The sequence below is a fragment of the Astatotilapia calliptera genome, chromosome 6, assembly GCF_900246225.1.
Source record: "Astatotilapia calliptera chromosome 6, fAstCal1.2, whole genome shotgun sequence".
In the NCBI taxonomy this organism is placed as follows: Eukaryota; Metazoa; Chordata; class Actinopteri; order Cichliformes; family Cichlidae; genus Astatotilapia; species Astatotilapia calliptera.
The window spans coordinates 10,814,967-10,837,918 of record NC_039307.1 but is presented as its reverse complement, the minus strand read 5'-3'; the positions used below and the strand labels follow the sequence as shown (position 1 = coordinate 10,837,918).

At 39.6% G+C, this 22,952-nt stretch overlaps 2 protein-coding genes across 3 annotated transcripts; both read right to left on the bottom strand.

The window, feature by feature from the left end:
* Nucleotides 1-2,402: 2,402 nt before the first annotated feature.
* dennd1c (DENN domain containing 1C) lies at nt 2,403-17,951 on the bottom strand. 2 transcript variants are annotated; one of them, XM_026170258.1, is made up of 23 exons: nt 17,605-17,951; nt 17,117-17,181; nt 16,474-16,517; nt 15,909-15,958; nt 15,696-15,815; nt 15,506-15,575; nt 15,006-15,086; nt 14,846-14,911; nt 13,130-13,183; nt 12,892-13,002; nt 11,299-11,399; nt 11,149-11,194; nt 10,933-11,034; nt 9,406-9,531; nt 9,098-9,199; nt 8,707-8,797; nt 8,572-8,612; nt 8,439-8,489; nt 8,274-8,321; nt 8,079-8,186; nt 6,918-7,000; nt 4,178-4,403; nt 2,403-4,103 (listed from the first exon to the last, which is right to left on the bottom strand). In XM_026170258.1, exons 1-23 carry the CDS (start codon nt 17,619-17,621, stop codon nt 3,099-3,101), a joined length of 2,808 nt encoding a protein of 935 aa, XP_026026043.1. In that variant the 5' UTR covers nt 17,622-17,951; the 3' UTR covers nt 2,403-3,098. The 2 variants fall into 2 exon arrangements, with proteins under 2 accessions (XP_026026043.1, XP_026026044.1); XM_026170259.1 differs by lacking the exon at nt 14,846-14,911 and having other exon boundaries at nt 17,605-17,950.
* Nucleotides 17,952-18,621: 670 nt separating this feature from the next.
* Nucleotides 18,622-21,966, bottom strand: LOC113023846 (tubulin beta-4B chain-like). Its single transcript, XM_026170255.1, has 5 exons — nt 21,715-21,966; nt 20,615-20,723; nt 20,405-20,515; nt 19,958-20,202; nt 18,622-19,874 (listed from the first exon to the last, which is right to left on the bottom strand). The coding sequence occupies exons 1-5, from the start codon at nt 21,769-21,771 to the stop codon at nt 19,062-19,064; spliced, it is 1,335 nt and encodes a 444-aa protein (XP_026026040.1). The 5' UTR covers nt 21,772-21,966; the 3' UTR covers nt 18,622-19,061.
* Nucleotides 21,967-22,952: the final 986 nt, after the last annotated feature.

Sequence of the window (22,952 nt, the reverse complement as noted above, 5' to 3'; positions counted from 1 at the left end):
GCCACTACTAACACAGTATTGTTAGTAGAATAGCACTCTAAATTAATAAGCTGGTTGCACAGTATTCTGGGAAGAAAAAGCAAATCTAAATTGCTTCCCTTTCTGCTAACTTTCAGTGGCTGAGGTCCTTGTTTGCATAGTGGTAATAATACACTCCCAAGGAATGTAGTGGAAGTCAGTACAATGGCATTCCTGTAACATGAAGTTTGCGGGGGGTTTTGGCTTGTAAACCACACATTTTGGTGTGTGTCTGTATGTCATAATTATACCTCAAGTTGATCAAGTAGTTTTGTATTAGACTAAATTGGTTAAACAGCAATGCTTTAGTGTATGTTTTTTTTTTTCTTGATTAGTTTATTAGTTTATTAGTATTTCAAAATCATGCGATTCTTGCCATGAAAATATAATCGCAAACATGAGCTCATCCAACACTTTGTGATAAGCTCTTTCTTTTGGTATTCCAAGTGGTTATGGAATGAAAGAGGAAGATTTCCTTGAAAGGTATGTGCCTGTCATGTCACACAGGTTTTCTGGCTGCGGTGTTTTAAATTGAAGTACATTTGAGACTAAGTATCTCTCTCTTTCCTCCCACAATCTAAAGACATGCAGTTAGGTTCACTGATGATTTTACATTGCCTGTAAGTGTGAATGTGAGTGTGGATGATTTTGTCTTCTTGTGTTAGCCCTGCGACAGATTAGTGACCTGTCCAGGGTGTACTCTGCCTCTCACCCTATGGTAGCTGGGATAGGCTCCAGCACTCCGGCTACCTTGAATTGGATTCAGGCATTCAGCAGGTTGGATGGATGTGCTGCAGCTTGGGATTTTTTTGTAAACAGTTTAAACCCTTCTTACAATTTGTTTTTCAGGCAAATAATGACTTGTGATCACAAACTCGTAAATACAAAGTGTTAAACATGACAGTCTCTTCTATTTTATATATATGTTTTAAATGTATCTGATCTGCCACAACAGTAAAAGTCCTGATGTGTAAAGTGGAACAATAATGTCTTTGCAGTGTGGGGCACAGCTGGGAAGGCCTTGGGTCCTGGCACTTATGTAAATGTTATGTTTACTTATAGCATCCACCAAAGCATTGGCACAGATCAAGCACTCTCCAATGTCCTGGTGCACAGGACACATGACCCAAAAGACACCGTATTAAGGAGGTGTCTTTAATGTTACGGCTGAATGATATATATATATAATTTTTTAATGCTCCACAGTTACATGGTGCAAATGTAAGAACAGATCCTGCAGACCTGAATGATCCTTTCTACTCTACTGGGAGGTGAGCTCATTTTAAACACTCTCAACTTATTTTTCAACTGACCCAATATGCGGTTCTCCTCTCAGCTGATCATTAATCATACAGTCTAAATTAACATTTTCACCTTTGTTTGTTTCTGGTTAAAGAAACAAAAAACAAACAAAAAAAAACTGTTGTGCATCCCCACTAGGGTGCCTGAATTCAGTAACTGAGGTAACTGCCCTCCAGTGCGCAAATATGAAACACTTGTTGGAACAACTGACCCTTAGAGGTTGTAACAACTTCTTTCATGTTGATGTTATAAATTACGTATTGATGACTTTAAAAGTTTGTGATTTCTCTCCTCAGCATGGCCACGGAGGTGTCGATCTCACCCATGGTGCCAGTGTTTGTCTCCACCGTGCTGTCCCTGCTCAGCTTGACTACGCTGTTGCTACTTTGCGTCATTAGGAAAAAAAGAAGCATGGAGGGAACATACAAGCCCAGTGCGGTGGAGAAGAAACAGTCAAGGTCAGCGGGTTGTGAAAAACCTGGCTTGCCCCTACCATTGCCCAAAGAAGAACGTCTGATATGAGTCCTCACATACTTTGTCACTTTGTAAGGCTATGAACTTATAACTGATAGCTTCCTGTGATCCTGTGCTTAGAGATCATCATGTTTTGCAGCAGCAGTTTGTAAGTAAACTAAACACTATTTGTGCTGCAGCTTCTAATAGCCAGTGACAACAAAAGACTGATCAGACCTCTAAATTTATTCTATCATTTGTTTCACTGCACGAAGAGAAGAGAGAGGTTTGTGCATTGCAATGTAAACAAGTCACTCCCTTTTATTCCGCCACATGAGCAAGGAACATGAGTTAAATAACACTTTGTATTTGTACGCAGGTTAGTATTTTTTCTGTGCGGCCTGTTCTGTGTATTTATATATAAAAATGTATATTTTTACACGTTTTTTGCATTTATAAGAAATATTGATTTAAAAGATTGACTGTGATGCACTTTCATATAACTTAGGAAAAGCTCAACTTAATCTAAAACAAATCAAAATGCATGTTTCACAAGGTGTTATGTAAATAAACTGCAATGTGCACACCAAGTATTCCTGCTTGTTGCCCATCGTCTTGGAGCGTTGAAGCAGTTTTTAAAGTATTTATTTTATTCAAGTTCAGGTTATTCAGATCGTAAGTGAAATGGTCGCAAAATGTAAATACCCAGAATGCGTCAGTTTTTATTAAAGAATCTGATGGATAGCATGCCTTTTCCACACAAATCCCAGCAGGCAACAGGAAAAACATTTTTCATGCATTTTTCTTACTTTCTTCTTATTTATTTCAGCCATGCTGTCTTAATTCTAAGTAATTAACCATTTCACCAAGTATAAAATATACAAGCAATAAAATGTGTTTACATACTAAGAAAACAGCCAGTTTGTAAGAGTGTGGCAGTATTGTTTTTGTTATTGTAGAGAGACGGCCTTTAAAAAGTCCAAAACTACTTAAAATGGGAACATTGTTCTTTTTTTCATTACTTTGTGTTTGTATACACTGCAGCTTGTTATATTCATAAATACTAATGCACAAAATGTTCATCTGAAACTTATCCCCAAGTGCAACATTCACCATCATTTGAGTAACATTTGCTACAATTTACAGAGGTCAGCCTTTAAATAACACTACATTGTTGACTTTTATTTCATAATTTATATTTTCAGTAAAACCAAATGGGCTTGGGATTAAGAGTAACGGAGAGGCAGGGGAAATGCAGAGAGAAACCAAATGTATCAATTTAATTGGATTTTAAGTAACAAAAACTAGAATGTAACCAGCATTGTTTAAGCTTCAAATCTCTTCTTCAGTTCTGACACTTTGACTGGAGGTCGTTCTTCCTCTTCAGCTTCCTCCGTGCGGTTGTTTGTTTCTGATGTATTTGAGTCACATGGCATTTGTGCATTCTCCCTGTTTCTGAACACAGTGCAAGGTTTCCCAGGTTCAGTGAAGGCCTTAACCCTGGACTTTACCTGGAAGCTTTGGGTGGATCCTTGAGACTGAAAGCGTGCTGCAGCAGATAGCACTTTAGGAGGAGAGGGGGTCTGCTTCACCTCTTGCTCCAGTTTTTCTGTAGCTACTTCAATCTTTTTTTCTTGAACTGATGTAGGGTTAGGGTCAACAGCAGGAATCTGAGGCCCAGGAGAGACTGTAGTATCTGGAACGGCCTCCTTCCCTTGATTTTGCTCTTCTTCAACAGAGTTGGGATGTTTAGGATTTGGGTTTATAAGTTTGCTTAAAGATCCTCTTACCACCTCATTTTTCTCCAGTTGGCTCTCTTTTTCTTCTTCTCTTGCTTTTGGACTTTCATGTGTTTCTCTTTCCATCTCAGGTTCTGCAATTACCTCCTCTGTCTGATTTTGCTCATCCTCTTTGTTTTCTTTTAAGCCTTCATCGCTCTTGGCACATATTTCATTAACCGGGTCCTCCCATAAACTTACACCCTCTCCCGGATCTTGTTTCTCTATATTTTCCTCTAACTTTACTTCCTTAAACTTATTTTGATCATCAGTTTCCTCTGCTTGATTCCCATTTATTGCTCCTGTCACTTCTTCCTGTTTTTCTCCGTCCTGCCTCTGTCCATTTTTTGGCTCTTCTATTTTGTTTTCTGACTGCATATTCATATTCTCCAACCCTTCCTCCTCTGGTACACTAGTGTCCATGCATGGCCAGTCAGTGTCTGCTGTCAGGTCTGATAACTCCTCTGTTGTTTCCAGATTCCAGCTGTGCAAGCTGCCACTGCCACTGATGGACAGAGACAAGCTCTCTTGGCTTGGATTGGTTGGAACACGCTGGAAAACACAGACAGATCAGAAATTGCATTCACTTGTGTGTGTGTTAGGGACACGTGTACCCGTTTTCTTACCCGTGTGATAAAGTCATGGCTGTCTGGCCCAAACAGATCCAGGCTGCGGGTGCCGTACAGCAGGCCACGGTCATGGGAGCTACGAGAGCTCAGTGTATCAAAGATCTCCCCAAGAAGATCCATCTCTTCTTCATCACACAGCAGTGCATCTTCCTCCTCCTCATCTTCTTCTTCTTCATCCTTCTGGAGCTCAGAGTCAGGCTCAGTCCTGGACCCAGACATAGCTCTGAAATGATAGCAACAAACAAAACGGTATGAACAAAAATTCTCCACTGTAAAGATACAGTATATTATCCAAATGATAATTAGTGCCCGATGCTCTTCTAACATATTCTTGGAGTTCTACACAGTTTTCTTTCCACATGCTGTTTGATAAACTCTTCTCCGCAGTTTATTATTTAGGTCTTCAGAGAGTTGCTTAGATATGAAGGCTTGGTTTTGACTATGTGAATTGATGGATTGTCCATAAACAACATGTCTTTCTAAACCCTTCCTAACCTGTAAAATTGAATGTTAAACTTAGAGTTTTACAAACATCTAAAATGTAATTAAAACATACAATTCACATCAAAACACATGTGTGGATTGTAAAAGTCTGAATGTTAATGTAATAATATTTAGTTATTTATACACTTGTTTTTACTTGCAGAGTACAGCTTTAAGGACTTGATATTTCCATTTAGGGCTGGGCGATATGGCCTAAAATCCATATCACGGTATAATTTGAAGCATGTGTGGTAACGATATATATCGCGATATATTCTTTTCTTCTGTATAACGTATTTTACACACTATAAGGTTCACTTAAAATCCTTTAATTTTCTCAAAAATCGACAGTGTGCCTTATGTCAGAATTCTGGTTGTGCTTACTGACCGTGAACTGATTTTATGTAGTACACGGCGCGCAGAAATCTGTCAAAAACGTTTTAGTACGACTTTGGTAAGCTATGAAGGTGCACCGCTTGATGGATTGTTGGAGTATTACGGCTACCGTAGTCAGGAGCCTCGCGGAGTAATCTGGGCCCTACACTGCGGCATCACTGAGAGTTAAAAACTGTCTATATTCTTTCATCTTAAATCAAATGATCAGCTGCTGCTTTACCAGGTGTAACAATTAAGTTTAACATCCAGGCATCCATGAAAACAGAATGTATTAAATTTAACGGAGTTAGAAGTTAGCAGGACATTAGCTCGCTAGCTCCGACCTAAACATGATATGACATGTTCTGACTGAGAGATTTCTGGAGAAATTCAAACGTACAGCTCTGCTATCACTTCCAACATAAATGAAGACAGAAAACTAAACAGCAGTGATGTTTGTAGGTTTACTGAAGTCGGACTAGCTGGTATGTATGGTGGTATGGATGTGCTACGTGATCGCTAGCAAAACAGCTATGTTAGCATAACATTAGCACAGTGAAGCTGACGGATGGCCGCTAATGTTTTTCCACTCGATAAAAGTTAACGTGAGGGTTTCTGATGGTTAGGGACAAATGCAATTGCATGGCAGGATGATATAAACGGACCAAACTTCAGTCAGGAGAACAATTGAGATAATCCATGCACAATACGAGGTTAGTCATTAATATACTGCAACAACATTGGAATAGAGCAGCTGCGAGAGAATTCAGCAGTAATGAATCAATGGTAGGGAAGTGGAGGAAGCACAGTTTTTGGCTTTCCCCATATTCCAAAAGTGCTTTGTCTCTTTGCTATTACTGCCGCCAGGCATAATTTGCAGATGATGTTGTTTGCAGCGGCTGCAATGCTTTTGACCAAAACAGGCGCAGCTTGATGACACCATCAACATGCGCTATCGCGGTAGAGCGATATAGTCAAAATCTCTATCGTTGGCCAAATTTATATCATTTCTACCATATACCATTTATACCGCCCACCCCTATTTCCATTTTATTTATTTAAAGTCAAAAAATTGGCAAAAGGGAAGGAGTCTGAATCCTGTTTGATCTGGTTTTATCCGTTTTTGTTTTAAACCCTAATCTGAAAAGCAGTTGGTGAATGGTACATTCACTCTATTACTTTGTGTTCCTGTCATGTTCTCCTTAAACCTCTCACTGTCTCAGTGGTGTCCAAAAATGGTGTGTGTTTCATAAATAACTGGGAAACATTCTGGAGAAATCCTGGTCTTGTGTGGAGAACTCCATCCCGTCCGTCTCTCCTAGACTTTTCAAAAGTAGACTGGGAGGCAGAGCTTTCAGCTATCCCTCTTCTACAGAACCAGCTCCCAGTTTGGAGACAGCACACAGATTATTTATTAGGCTGCTGGGGGACATCCTGTGATACACTGAGCGTTTCTTTTTTTACTCACTTTTTTTTTTTTTAAATTACTCCTTTATAAACAGGACTACTGTATTTAATCATTGGTAATTATTGCACTCTGTCTTTTTCTCTCATAGTGTTTCTTTTATGCTGCCCCTACCTGACTTCCTGGGAGGTTTCTTCCTGTTAAAAGGGAGTTTTTCTTTCCCACTATTGCCATTTGGCAAGGAGCTGTGTGTTTGCTGGGGTTTCTTATTAATATTGTAGATTCTTTACCTTACAATATAAAGTGCCAAGAGACAACTGTTGTTGTGAATTTGCACTACATAAATTGAACTGAACAAGTACAGCTACATTTAGTACAGCTAGGCAGTTAATACAATGCTGGCTTAAGCTGTAACAGCCTCAGTGTATTCTAAAACACTCTGTAGATGAGTGAATATATTTCATCACAGCTTACCCATCCCATGTATCTTCACTGTCTTTCATGATGTCCTTGTCTCTAGGAGTCTTAGATTTATGAGCAGGTCGACGGGGACGTGACTGACATGATGGAACAACAAAGCAAAGGTTTGGTAATACAATTTTTCCACAAGAAAACCATTCAGATGTTATAAGAATAATATAAAACAATACAGAAGCAAATGAGGTCACAGGGTTATATTTATATTATATCTTGACTGGCCACTTTATTAGGTTCACCTTGCTAGTACTGGGTTAGACTCCTTTTTGCTTTCATAACTTCAACAAGGTGCTGTAAACATTCCTCAGAGAATTTGGTCTGTATTGACATGATAATATCCTGCAGTTACTGCAGATCTGTTGGCTGCACACAAGTGCTGGAAATCCATCTCACTACATCCCTGAGATCCTCTATTGGATTGAGATCTGGTGACTGTGCAGGCAATTTTAGCCTGAACTGTTGAAAAAAGGCAGGATGGATCCATGCTTCATGGTGTTTATGCGCAATTCTGACCTTACCATCCAAATGTTGCAGTAGAAATGAAGACTCATCAGATTAGTCAAGGCCTTTCCAATCATCTCTTTCCCAATTTTGGTGAGTCTGTAAATTGTAGCCTCAGTTTCCTGTTCTTAACTGACAGGAATAATACCGTGTGGTCATGTTCTGCTGTAAGATTTTTTTTTAAATCTGCTTTAATGTTTAATGTATTGTTATTTCAGACATGCTTTTCTGCATACCTTGGGTGTAATAAAAGGTTATTTGAATAATGGCTGCCCTCCTCTCAGCTTTAAGCAATGTGGCGATGTGACAACAACAAGCAATTTTTACGTGGAGCATTGTGACTCTCTAAATATTTTCTCTTTGTCAGACCATTAAAACTGGACAGACAGCTGTGTGGTTTCTGAAACACTGGGGTGCCCATCTGACACCAATCTACGCCATCTATAAAGCCACTTAAACCATCTTCCTCTTCTATTCTCATCCTGGGTTTAAACTTCAGCTGGTCATCTTGATCACTTTTACATGCCTAAATGCAATGAGGTGTACCTAATAAAGCCAGTGAGTGTAGATATCTAGATTTTAAAAGAGTGATTTTTTTTTTTTTTTTTTTTTTTCAGATGTGGGTTTGGTGCATGAGATTAAATTGTGGTATCTCACCCTCCCGAAGTGCTGTGTGATTGGTAGGCGGTTCTGCAGGCAGTCAGATTGGGCACGGCGGTGTGATACCGATCCACCTCTCTGAAGGGTGTGCTCTTCATCATTAACCTACATCAAACACAAAACAAAAGTTTATTAAAAACACAGTATAATTTTTATCCATCAAAGCATTTGCCCACATGAACATGCGCTCACCTTATGTATCAGCAGGTTTTTCAGACCTGACTTGGCAAGAACTTTGGCCTAGAAGAGATAAGCAGATAAACAGATTAGTAGCAGACCTACAGCAGCGCAACATAATCATAGTATTAGTTCAGAATAATAATTAAAAAAAAAAAAACACCTCAACACTGTACTCACTCTCATGTTTGCTTTGGACTTCATGTTGAGGATGAGAGCACCTCCTCCTTTCTGTCAAAAGTACAAATGCAAGAATTTTTGCCAAGATGATGCCAAATGCATTAGTGTTTCTTTGAAGATTAAGTGAACTTACCTTTAAATTACCAACTAACTGTTGATAGGATTTACCTCTTCCTACATAAAGAAATAATTTCATAAGCAAGCAATGAAAAAAATGGACATACACATACACATGCACAACCACACAGGTAAAGATACAGATACACACCTGCTGTGGATTCACACTTTATAATCTCCTCCTCAAAGAGATCATCTGGTTCATTTTTATTATTCAGAATATCCAGACGAGCATCGATGAACTGAAAAAACGAACAAATATACAGCATCAATAAAACAGCTCACTCATTTATAGTGACATGAAGATGCTTGGCCTGACTTCACGCCAAATTCAAAATCTTTTTTGTTAATTATGTAAAAAATAATGATTATTATTATTTTTAAAAAATAGTAATCTGTTTAGCATAACACAATCTATCAAATTACACATCTCTATCAATGGCTGTTATACAATCACCTCGAACATTTTCTAAATCTCTGTCCAACCACTGCTCAGCTACTATTACAATTGCATTAAGTGTACAGCAGAGGGCAGTGTTTACCTGTTTGAAGCACTGCAAATGAACAGCACTCTGAAGAAACTGCTTCATACTCGGAGATTTGTGATCTGAAAACAGGTTTTCGCAGAAACATATTTCTCCTTCCTGCAATAAGCAACACATAGAGACGGCCATGAACAACAAAAGAAGAATTACTCCTAAAAATAAATACTGATATAACAGATGTGCAGAGCTGCAGAATACTTAGAGAATTTAAATTAAACATGTTGGGAAATGTGGAAATAAAAGTGCCTAAATTGATTTTCTAAATACATATATAAATACCGATATGTATTTCATGTATGACAGACCTCATTAGGCTGCAGTGCATCCCTGTAGCCTCCAAAGAGCAGAGCCTGAGCCTTCAGGAAGGCCTGAGAAACACCACATCCAGGTGACACCGCTTGGCGCTTCAAACACATCTTCAATCCGGACATCTGGACACATACAGCATCTGTATTTATATCTGTAATATGTTTATTAATATATATGCGCTCAGGGGCTTAAAAACTATTTGACCAACTCGACAATCTTGCATGGTGTAAATTTTGTTCTTTTAGCACAGTTTCTGGGCCCAGTATGTCCCTGCTCAGAGATAAAACTTTGTGATTTTCCAGTACCCAAGGCAGTCTAAAAAGCACTGATTGGTCCAACTGTAATGTATACTGTGAATTAAATGTATTTAAACCATAACTAGTAAACTATGTTTATTAGTGGTCTTATTTGTCTCATGTTCTTCACATGTAAACACTATTTCAAATGTGTTAAGAGGACTCTTGTTTCCTTTTTATAGGTTTTGAGCCTAGTTTTCATCATAACACCTGTCCCCTAAGTAGCATCATTATATTCTATTGACATTTTTACCACTAAAAGGGAGGTGAAATCAAGAGAATATGCTGGGGAATTGTCCAAACCTGCCCGTCCTTACTTTAGTACATAACGTGAGTTAGTTCGCTTCAGAAATGTTTAAAATAGTTGGATGGGATATCAAACGTGTGCAATTATATCTATTTCTCGCTGTGCTTTGATACCAGTTTCCCATAAAAAAATTGACAGTGATGTTTCCTGCTTTATTCGCTTGCTTATTACAGTTCACCATTGTGAACAGTGTTGTCGGCCACTGAGTCCCCCCCAAAAAATATAACCGCTGACATGAAAGCCTAATTTCTGCTATTCAGTACTGAAGAAATTTCAACTTACAAAATTATGCTAAATTGTAAAATGCTTAGCTATGTCCCTAATGAAACCTCGGTAACTTTGTGAAAAACATAAAAGTTTCTGTTTTTCACTTTTTCAGATTTTAGTATAGAAATTTCAGTTTTTAAGATTACAGCTTAAAACAAAAATGTCTGGGCAATAAAGCTACCAGAACTTTTAATGTGATTTTATTTCTTTCACTTTAAGTCTGAAGAGTCGTGCTGACAGATTTCCTTTTTTTTCTTCATTGTGGAAAAACAAAGTTAAATATGTAATTGACACTGACAGAAAGGGGAGTTTCATTGATCTAGCTCGCTTAAGATCAAAGTAGGCTATATGCGGTCCACCATGTAAAATGAGTTTGACACCCCTGAAATAGTCCAGTGTTTGATTTCAGCCAGGATGCTGCCTGATTGTCAGATTTTGTAGCAGGCAAATCAAGTTTACCAGACAGTCATCTAAGCTATTCTCACATGGGTCCAGTTGAAGATTATGAATGTTGAAGATCAAAGTAGCGTGTAGGGCTGCAGTGAATGGGCGAAAATAGTTAGTGAAATCACACTTTCCTGCTTAAAATAAAAAAGTGTGGAAACAAAAGAAGCAGCTTATGCATCATCACACAAACTAAGACTATTTATTACCACATCTGAAGGTATCCTTTTATGGTCATCAAAAGGGGTTTCCAGGGTGTTAGTATCCACATTCAGAATAACAACTTCCTCCAACCCACGACTCCTCACCCTCTGTCAGACAGACAGTAACAGATTAGGCTTCAATATCTCAAGACAAATCTGACAGATTTGGAGGATTTGAGTTTAGCAGTGGCTTTATATTGAAGTATAAGGTCAGCAGTTTACCTCAGATAGACTGCTGTGGACTCCTATCAGGTAAGGCATGGGTGCACTGTGACCATTAAAAAACAAATATCAATTAAACAGCTGTGGGCAGGAAGGCAGATTTGTAGATAGATAGGTAGGCAGTTAAACACGTAAACAGACAAATCTCACCAGCAGTAGTCCAGTAAGTGCGGTGGCAGGACAGGTATGAAGATGTGTTGCCAGTACATGGGGTATAGCACAGCACTGAGTGCATGCACACAGGATGTCAGCTAAACGCACAAAATGGAGAAAAGCTTTAGCACACAAATCTTCCTGTGTGGTTTGACACATGCCAAAAATAGTGGTCAAGGTATGACTACAAAACTATAGATTCAAACATGTTCTAGCTGCTCTACGTCTGACTTCCAGTTACATGGATTCAGCAGATACTAGTGTTGCTACTGACTTTAATGGCAGCTGACCAAACATAGTTGTACAATCATAAAGGGAAAGCACAGCCCCTCTCCATCCTAAGCTTTAACATATCAGAACATTAAACATAACCTGATGAACATCAACAAGCAACATGACCTGCCATTATTTATTTACAACAAACTAAGCTTAAACGTAGAAGCATTGTGTGAAAAACTACGTATGTTGTTAAATTAAGGGTTAAGTAGCCTGCAGATGTTGCTTCATCATCAACAAAATCAGAAGTTTGGGCAGTTTGTTGGAGTGGAGTATTTAAGTGTGTATTAATACAATGCCAAAAAACATAAGACATCATCAATGATCATAGTGAGGCAGCTATTACTGCCCATGAGCTTGGGGAGACTTATGTGGCCATTTCCAAACAATTTGACATCCATTACTCAACAATGAGACAATAATATTGTCTCATTGTTATTCACAAGTGGAAAACACTTAAGACAAAAAAGAACATGACGGCATGAGTGCAAAACTGCACCTAAACAAATCACAAGACTTCTGAAACAATGTCCTTTGGACAGAGTAGACATAACTGGAGATGTTTGGCCACAACACTGCATACCAACCCAAACACAAACACATTATAGCAACTATCAAGCACAGAGATAAAATTGATGATTAGAGCTTTTTTGCAGCTGCAGGGCATGGGAACTTTGCGGTCACTGAGAGGACAAAATTAGCCAAAACTGGGTTATGGAACCGAACAACAGTACATGCGCAGTAGAATGGATAAAAAATAAAAGAGTGAAGGTGTTGTCATGGCCCAATCAAACTCCAGCACAAATTTTAATTAACTGAAGCAATGTTGTATAGAAGTCTGGGCCAAAACTCCTCCACAATCATGTGAGAGACTGACAAAGTCATACATAAAATAATTCCTTCAAGTTATTGCTGACAAAAGTGGTTAAACAATCTCTTGAATCACTGAGTATAGTTCGTTTTTCACACACGCTGCTTCTGCATTTTGGCATTTAATATCCTCTTGAGATCCGACCTACTCATCATGTCCTCTGTAGTGGACAAAAACAGTTCAACTGAAAGATACTTTTGTTTCCTCGGTTCTCTGGAGGATATGGCATGTGTTTTTGTTCGTCTGAGCTGGTAATTATATCATTTTAAGACCTGATAAGGCCTAGTTACTTTTCATTATGCTTGATGTGTGAAAATTAATTCATGTTAGTCATGTACCATGGATGGATGGGTTAGGGGGATGGGAGTTCTCTTTTATACCACAAAGTTGATGTAAATACATTTAAAGTAAAGCAATGGATAAAAGAGAATTGTGTAATTTACAGTGCTGAGTTTGCTGGCAAAGATGAGGATGCGTCTCTCAAACAGCATACTGGCATACAGCTGAAGCAGGTTCCCCACGTCTACTGCCACAATCAACTCGGTCAAGTTCCTCTGGTGTATAAAACAAGAAACAGATAGAAATATTAGCTTGAAGTGGGGAAAGGCGTGTTCACATAATCCATCACTGCTTGTTGAAATTTAAAATTTAGCCTTAAATTTTTAACCTAACCATGCTTACGTTTTCAGGTATGGAAGGGAGACTTCTGGGGTCTGGAGCGATGAAGTATGGAACCTGCCAAAACATATGAAATAAAACATTGCTCATACTTTATCAACACTATCAGTAATCCTTGAGATAATATCTCTGAAATTTTTGGGAAGTGTTTTTGCATTTAGCAACACGGTTTAGTATGCTGATTAGTGTCTTCCACATCATATATGCACACATCAAAGGTTATAGACATATAATTTAGTATTTCATTCCAAAATTCCCTCTACAGCAATCAATTACACATGCACACACAGTTATGTGAGCTAAAAAATAATCACTGACTGTATATAAAAGATGGATGTAGCTTCATGGTCTTAAAAATGAAGCCAGTGGGGGGAGGGTGGGGGCAGCGGACAATGGCACATCTGGCTGCAAAATGAAATCATTTATGTAGGATTCTTTTTGAAAGTCATTCTGTTACTTACTCAATGCATGACCTCAGAGAACATGTTTCTAATAGGTTTGTGGCCACAATCACCAGTTTCACATCATCTTTAATAGTTTTAGGTTTAGTTGCATTTTGTATTTGTCAGGAACTTTGCACAAACTTACTGACCTCACATGCCATTACCATATTTAGTTACTACCTATGTTCCACTTGCAGTCCCTAGGCAAGTAAACAATATTTAACAGGCTATAAGATACAAGTATATGTCTGAGATGCACGATACAAGCAATATAATCAAGTATACACAGCAAGCCTTAAAACTCTCCTCCCCCAACCCAACCACCCATAAAGCAGGCACATACAGCACTGATTAAGCATATAAATGCAAATACATATCTGAGGCTGATACAAAGCATCATAATCAAATATAAATCCTAAAGTCACCTAGGAATCCAATATAATAATAAAAATAATCAGCATATGGTTTGGCATTTGGCTAGTATTTGACAAGACACTATTTTACAAGCGTGGAGATTCTCATAGGGTGTTGTTGAAAAACTAGGACACTGATGAAAAATGATTAGCCTGAAGTTTCACAACAGAAGTCAACAAACCAATGGTTTGTTGGTTTGCGACAGCACGGTGTTTTTGTCCATCCTTTATATACAGCCTCTGACTCAACTCAAATCTCAACTCTTGAAATCCTTCATGAGATTTAAACTTAATTTTGTTGCTCTTTAAGATTAGCATTTTTCTGCAAAAGCAATGTATTTAAATTGACTTAACTCAACTAACATTTAGAACTACATAAAAAAATGCTACTAATGTAACACCTGCTTTTTCCATTGTAATCATAAGAGTTTCCCCATCAACCAGGACTGAAACTTTCTAAATATATTCTCCATTGCAAATGCAAAGGAATTGCACAAGGTGAGTAAATGTGTTTTTCAGGTAACCAATTTATTTTGGAATGAAACTCAAAAAAGCACAAACATTCATAAAATAAAACCTGTTACAGCTTTCGGCCACACAGAGGCATTTCTTATAAGACAAAACAGTTGTTGGGGTCAGTAACATAATGGCATGTTTATGGCTTTTGGATTAATAAACAAATTGTTCCAAAGGCTATAAGGAATGCCAGATATTAGTGCATGTTGTGCATGCTTTGGTTTAAACACAAGGTTTTAGTCTGCAGCTGTAGCCACCAAGCACAGACAACTGTAGTTTTCCAGCAGGAGTTAGTCTGTATCTACAAAGCTGTGATTCCAGACCACATGAACTCCTGTGGGACTCACCCCCTTTTGTCTCTCTGAGTGTCCAACAGGATGGGACACTTCTGTGCTGACCAAAACCTGCTCTCCCTCAGAAAAAAACAACAACACACTAACCACTGACAGAAAACAGCAGTATAGTTTTGTGTGACTCCAAGTTCTTGTTGGCTAATTAGAGACTTACCATCTGCAGGGTGACGGATCCAGCAGCCAGTGGAAGGGGCTGGTTGTAGAGTGATGCCAAAAGAACTTTCATTTCACTGGTCTGTTGAAGAGATGAAGTGGTCATGTTAAGCATACTGAAATAGATGCTACATGGACACAGATGGACGAAGCCTCTTGCTTGGAAATGTGAAGCTAATGTAGAACTGCTTTAAACCTGCATTCTTTTATTTGATACAGAATTATTCAAGAATCCTGTGAGAGTCGAATACAATACAGCAAGTATATTTGCTACGTGTAACTATGTTGTAGTTGACAAGTTACTACCATAAGAGTATTCACTGTCCTTGGTTTCTCAGTCAAATCCTTGTGTAGGAAAATGGAAATGGACAAAACGCTCAGCTATTAGTCTCAATATACGATCTTACAAACCAACAAATGCTTTGTCCATCTTTTATTAACAGTTTAACTGCGGTTAAGAGACAAGTGGGAGAAGATAAATATTACACATGAGAATCTTACCTGCCCTTTTGAGAGATAGTCAGCCAAGTTGTTGAGTAGTTTGTAAAACACTTCAAACCATGGAAGATAGCTGTAATAACATTGATAAAAATAACACAACCACAACACTTTTTAACAACGGTATCCTGAAAATGAAAGTAATGCAAATAGAATTGGTGTTAAAATATTTTTAACACATGTTGAAATGTACCTTAGAATGCAAAGGCAGGTATGTGTGCTGTTGGTGAGACGGCAAAAGCCAAAGCGTTGACATCCCTCAAGGTCAGTTAGAACAAAAGTAAAGTGCTGCACAGCCACCCCATCTCTCACTCTGAGTAGACAAATGTAGAGAGAAGACAACATATGAAACACAAATGATACAGAAATGCAGTCTGAAGTAAACCAACAAGTTTATTCTACTCACCTTTGTATATCATACGGGAAGCAGAACCTGGGCAATGTTTGACAGGACTCCTAGAAAGTGGGAAACAATTTTGAAACAGGACAAATAATCTAGATGCATACTGTGATCTCTGTCAGGGTGCATAGCAGAAAGTAATCTAACTACAGCTTGGCCACACAAGTGGAGCACTTTAATTCATTAAATTTCAATTTGGAAGTGCTTTTGTTGTTGTAAAGATTTAAAAAAAAATTGTGGGGCATGAACCTTTTTTTTGCTTGTTTTCAGGCCTGAGTGGGGGAGGGGGGCATGCCATCGAAGTTTAGAGGACCAGTAAGTTAACAAGCACATACAATGTTATGTTATGATATGATTTTAAGGTGTTCCCCTATTGTAGATGAGAATGTCAGTAAGCTGATGTTTCAGGAATTTAACTGAAACAAGAAGTAAAGCTTCATATTGAACAACTTAAAACACTGGTTCTCACTTTGTGTAAAAAAAACCCCACAAACAAAACAAAGGCTATTTTTTTTATTTAAAGCATAAATATTATTACGTTTGTTCACAAGGGCAGGAAAACACAAGCTACCTCATCATTGAAGTCTTCTGGAAACTGAAACAGCAGTCCAGGATCTGTAACATTAAAATAAGTGAGTGGACAAATACTAATGCTAATTCTACATTTAAAATGTATTTAGAAGTTATTTTGTAGCAGCCTTTTAAAAGTTTAGAAAATAACTATGATGAAAATAAAGAAAATAATGAGGTAAAAGTAGTGGCAAATGATTCCAAATGTATAAATATAATGCTTTTTAAACATTATTTAGCATTTAAGGTCTTCTGCACATGCTCAGCTGCTCAGTCAGAGGGATCACTACACCATCTTTCTATGTAGTTCATGTTTGACTACACAGGCTGTGTGGGTTTTTTTGATCACATGACAGGAAGCATGAACAATTCTCAGTGCAAGCAGAAACACCTTTATAAAGACTAGCGGTGACGTTTTAATGATTTTATAATACATAAATAAAAAACATCATCTTTTATTTTTGAAGCCAAGTGCTTGAAATTCAAATCGGTGCTGTGTGTCATGTAGGAAAATGACAAAAGGTAGGTTTATACAGTTACAGAAAATAATGGAAGAGCAATTTTAATCAACTTGTCCAGTGCTGACAAATCACTCTGCGTAGCTAAGTTGCTCTGCAACAGATGATAAACCACAGAGGCCTCACCTTTGTCTCTGGCTACAGGGCAAGTTGCTTCAAAGAACCAGTAGAAGGTTCGCTCAGGGTTTTGTCTGACAGGAAAGAGATTTAAGAGCAATGACACAAATTTATTCTTAAAACCCATTAACCACCAAATATAGTCATATACATGTTGAGACAGTGCTTCGAATTGACACCACGTCTAGCATAAATTTTCTCAAAACGAAGAAGATTCTGAGCATAAACAAAAATAAACCAGGTGTAATGTTGAGAACAAATCAACAGCCAAGTAATACAAACGAGTCATATGTGTGAACGAAAGAGGAACTTTTCTCTTTGCTGTGAACAAGAACAAATGTACCGTGAAGCATATGGCAACAGATAGAAGGCGACAGAACTGCTACAGGAAACTTCCTGTGCAGTTGCGAGAGGAAGTAATAGAAACCGCAAGAACAGACTGACGGGCATACTGATGGTGATGGAAGTCGACACACAAAAATGACATAATTACTTACTTCAGTCTGGAGCCCATACTGTCCAAATGCGACTGTGTCCATGTGTGGCATCCAAGAGGAGAGAGGTCTTCAGCAGGTGTACTAGTTGACAACCATACCTCTGATGTAACAGTGACAGAGACTGCAACAGTAACAGCAGCCTGCTCAATCAGCACTGGAATGACAGAACACTTCCTGATCTATGTCAGTATGTGTGGTTTTCGTGTGTGAATGACGTCTGCTATAAGACCACCTATCAAAATTCAGGCCATTTATAGACACTTGGCTTAAAATTCCTTTATCTTTTAATGTTTTTTGTTCTTCATGCATTTTAAATGCAAATTTGACTTTTAACAAAAACCACATATTCACATTAGCAGCTGCAAAAGTAAAGAACTTACAAAAAACTTTGGGAAATTTGCATATTTAAGTTTTTAAAATTGATAAGTCTTTACTTTAACATTAGAACAGTTGCCAGGAACCTGTTGATAAATCACTCTGTATTAAACCTTTCCCCGAGTGCCAACGTAATGGCAGCCTTTACTGAGGAACTGAAAGGTGCTGGTTTCACTTTAGTATAAATCATATAGCCGACATAGAAAGCTAAATATGTTTCTTGATACTGCTCACATAAGCAGGAATTAGAACTGAACACCATAACAAAATACTGAAGTAGTGAGGCGACAATAACACATGCACATCCTGCTCAGACAAGAACCACACTCACAAATGTCATACTGCCTCCTTGTGTTGCTGCAGCCACACTGCCTAAATCTGTTGTAGGGCTCCATTTTGATTTACTTCCTGTGACATCGAGGCTGAAAGTTAAAATCAAGTTCTTTCTCTTCCAGACTGAAGTATTATTTTAATAATAGTGTATCAGAGTGAACTTGTGTGAATGTGTGTGTGTGTGTGAATGGGTGGATGACTGGGTGTGTAAAGCGCTTTGGGGTCCTTAGGGACTATGTAAAGCACTATACAAATACAGGCCATTTACCAACTTCAAATGTGAGAGAAAAAAGTAAATACACAAATGGATATTTTTCCCACAAATGTATTTTAATCAATGTCAAATTACACAAGTCATAATATTTGAATGAAGTGAATGTGTTCCAGGTATGCAATTGTTTAACCGATGATAATTAACAAACACTAAGCAAAACAAACCCTCCAAAATAAAAACAATTTAACAAATAACCCACAAGCACACATCTGTGTTAGCTACCTCTAAAAGAGCACTGTGTTTACATGTTTAAAGTGTGAGTCCTACTCTGGCAGGAAAGGGGGACAGGGGTCAAGAGATATGAGGAGAAGAGGCAGACAGAAACGGGAAGAACTAAGAAAATACAGGAACAAGAAAACTGGGAAAGGACAGTGCTCTAGGAAAAGAAAAAGAGAGCAGAGTAGGACCGGAATGAGCGGATGGATGGTTGGATGGAGTCATGAGTGCAGATGAGAAACAATGAGTGACTTCAGCCTTAGGCCACCTCCTCCTCTCCCTCCTCCTCAAACTCTCCCTCCTCGGCTGTAGCATCCTGGTACTGCTGGTACTCGGACACCAAGTCGTTCATGTTGCTCTCCGCTTCAGTGAACTCCATCTCATCCATACCCTCGCCAGTGTACCAGTGGAGGAAGGCCTTGCGGCGGAACATGGCCGTGAACTGCTCAGAGATGCGTTTGAACAGCTCCTGGATAGCAGTGCTGTTGCCGATAAAGGTCGCGGCCATCTTGAGGCCACGGGGCGGGATGTCGCACACGGCTGTCTTGACGTTGTTGGGGATCCACTCCACGAAGTAGCTGCTGTTTTTATTCTGCACATTCAGCATCTGCTCATCCACCTCCTTCATGGACATGCGCCCTCGGAACACAGCGGCCACGGTGAGGTAGCGGCCGTGGCGTGGGTCGCAGGCGGCCATCATGTTCTTGGCATCGAACATCTGCTGAGTGAGTTCGGGCACAGAGAGGGCTCTGTACTGCTGGCTACCCCTGCTGGTGAGGGGAGCAAAGCCGGGCATGAAGAAGTGCAGACGAGGGAAGGGAACCATGTTGACAGCCAGCTTGCGGAGGTCAGCGTTGAGCTGACCGGGGAAACGAAGGCAAGTCGTGACCCCACTCATGGTGGCGGAGACCAGGTGGTTAAGGTCTCCGTAAGTGGGAGTGGTGAGCTTGAGGGTGCGGAAGCAGATGTCATACAGGGCCTCGTTGTCAATGCAGTAAGTCTCGTCTGTGTTTTCAACCAGCTGGTGGACAGACAGTGTGGCGTTGTAGGGCTCCACCACTGTGTCTGACACCTGGAGACAGAAAAGGCAAAGATCAGGAAAACCAAAGGGAGACAAACGGATGCCAGCAAAGATGGTTTGCATAATCACTCTACCTTAGGAGAGGGCACCACACTGAAGGTGTTCATGATACGATCTGGATACTCCTCACGGATCTTGCTGATTAGCAGAGTTCCCATACCAGAGCCAGTACCGCCACCCAGAGAGTGTGTGAGCTGGAAGCCCTGAAGGCAGTCGCAGCTCTCAGCCTCCTTCCTCACCACATCCAGAACAGAGTCCACCAGCTCGGCTCCCTCCGTGTAGTGGCCCTTCGCCCAGTTATTACCCGCTCCACTCTGACCTGGAAGGAACAAGTTCATTGTGATCGGCTGAGCTAGGGTTTGTTTGTCTAGAAGTATATTTAGCTATCAAAATGTCAAAGTTTGTTATTTAAACTGTTTACTTGTCAAAGCCAGTACTTCAGCTATCATTATATTCTGTATAATCAATAAGGCATGTAATTATGTGTGTTTTTGTGTGTGTCTGTGTGGTTTATCCCATACCAAAGACAAAGTTGTCTGGCCTGAAGATCTGTCCGAAAGGCCCAGAGCGGACAGAGTCCATAGTGCCTGGTTCCAGATCTACTAAGATGGCCCTCGGCACATATTTTCCACCTGCAATACAAAGTCACGTGTTAAAAATGGTCAAATATAGACCATTCGAAAGCAAAGATCGACACATACAGTGAATAGCTGCCTTTCAAAAGTTCCAACCTGAAGCTTCATTGTAGTAGACGTTGATTCTATCCAGCTGCAGGTCACTGTCTCCGTGGTAGGTTCCTGTTGGGTCGATGCCATGCTCATCACTGATCACCTCCCAGAACTGCAGACAGGTCGATTAGAGACAGACAAGCCAGAGAGCAGTTAAATGCGTGCTGTGGCAGTGTCGAGACATTCAAATGCCGACAGCTAAATTCAACGCTATTTATATCCTGCTGTACTTGTTAAACCATAGAAGCTCAACCACGTGATTAATTGCTTAGAAGATTGACAACAAATTTAATCAAAGGGCAAATATTAAAGAGTAAATATTTCCTAAGGTGTGACGTGTGCTGCTTTTGCTCTGTTCTGATGGTATTTGGGAATAATGAATTGAAAAATTAGAAAAAAAAAATCAGAATTAAAATCATTATCCTTGTTAGTATTTTTATCAATCCAACCTCAGAATCTTGTGTAATACATTTCTCAAGCCATCTTACATCTTTGGTTCACAGACACCTTTAAAGGACAGGTTTAAAAGATGGGTAATACAATATCAGCCTAAAGCGCTACTTATTATTATAATTAAATATGATTGCATATGTGGAAAAAAAAAATTGCACGGCAGCACGTCTGCCGGTGTTCCTGTCAATTCGCTGTCTGAGCCACACCCCTCTCAGTGTGTCCCCCCCCCCCAAACACACACACACACACACGATTGCTGTCAGTTCATTCATTAAATTCCCGAATAATGATTTGTCAGCCTAAATCAATATATTCTCACACACAGATAAGCTTCATCCAGCATGCTGTGTTACACCGATAACACCCCGTGGTCCCCGTTTATGTGCTGTCGTTCATTTAAAAGTGCATCAAGTGACAATAATGGGGACGTCTCGACTTGCCACCGCCCATCCTGAGGGATGCTTTTGTACGCTTATTCAAGACTTTCCACCCCACTATGTTGACCTATTTAGTATTTCCTGTGAGCAGCATGACCTCTTGCTTGGATACACGTCAGCAGCAGCAAGGATAAACTTGTGTTTCGTTACATAAAACCGACTACAGTTAACAGGTAGACGACATGCCAACAAGGATCCGTTTGTTTTTCTCACCTTGGCTCCAATCTGGTTCCCGCACTGCCCGGCCTGCAGGTGCACAATCTCACGCATTTTGTCGCTGCGGTGTGGGGTGTCTCACAGAGAGCTGCTGCTGGAGAAACAGGGGGAAGCTTGCGGTGGGCTCCGGATTTGCAATTGAACAGTCCTGGCCCTCCAGGATCAGTCGGCAGTCTGGCTGAATGGCGGAGGAGCTGTGGCTGCGGTTTAAGCTCCTCGTCCCCTCCCTCCGTCCGCGGCTGCGCCGTTCCTCCCGGTGCTGCAGCATGACGTCATCTCCATGACAACGGGAACCGGGCACAGCCGGAAAATTTGGCTTGCCTGTGCTGGCTGGTTAGCTGGAAGTTGAAAAACGAGGATAATACACCGTTTGTTGTTTCGGTGGCATGCCTGTGAGAGATAACACTGCACAGAATAAACTACAGAGATTGAGTCCTAAAGATCGAGTCAAATGTTAAAGGCCGACACCAAGGGTAAAGTCTAGGTTAGCTTGCATCATGTAAAAGGAATAATGAATTAAATGTAGCCTGAGAGTGATCAAAACGTAGATGAAAATGGGTAAGATGGGTGACAAATACAGTTTTGCATGTTGCACTGCTTGTTTAGCACAACTGAGCAACAGTGTGTGTTTGTCTGTGTGTTAGCATTCAGTACCAATTTCCTGGGTAATAAAGAATAACGGTGCTCAGAGATCTACTTGCTGGGACTTGCAGAAAGAGTTCAGCTGCACTGAGCCAAGATCAAGTCATAAGCTCTTTTGTGGCTCACAATCCATAATCCAGTAAACTCTCCCTCTGACCCCCAACCTTTTGCTCTCTTTAAAAACTTCAGGGGCTTTAACTAGTTAAATGGTCTCTGATTTTGCTCTTATAGGTCACTAGTTAACTTGTTAATAACTTGAAAATGTCAGTGTGTCAGCATTAGCAGCACATCCTGAGGGTCAGCTACTTTTCAATATAATATATTACTGTAGTCACATTGGATTATGATTTAATTTACAGGGTGTATTGTGTCATAGTAAATTAAGTGAATAAATTATAACATAAAGGTTGAAAAAAATCTCGATAATTGTGCACAGGGTTTTAAGTCAGACATGAAGAAACTGAGCACTTAACCTATGTTGGATAACAGGCCACCAATCACAAAACACAAGTTTGCCAGCATTTTCAGATATGGCCTTATGCATAGCCCCATTCACCATCCATTCAACGTTGATTTATTCAATGGGATGATCC

Coding starts and splice junctions, on each gene's coding strand:
- dennd1c (XM_026170258.1), bottom strand. Junction 8,187..8,273: donor AAAACCTGCTGATACATAAG/GTGAGCGCATGT, acceptor TGTTTGATGTAG/GTTAATGATGAAGAGCACAC. Junction 7,001..8,078: donor TCACACAGCACTTCGGGAGG/GTGAGATACCAC, acceptor CCATCATGTCAG/TCACGTCCCCGTCGACCTGC.
- LOC113023846 (XM_026170255.1), bottom strand. CDS start 21,771: ATGCGTGAGATTGTGCACCTGCAGGCCGGGCAGTGCGGGAACCAGATT. Junction 20,516..20,614: donor CTACTACAATGAAGCTTCAG/GTTGGAACTTTT, acceptor TTTGTATTGCAG/GTGGAAAATATGTGCCGAGG. Junction 20,203..20,404: donor GCCAGACAACTTTGTCTTTG/GTATGGGATAAA, acceptor TGTTCCTTCCAG/GTCAGAGTGGAGCGGGTAAT.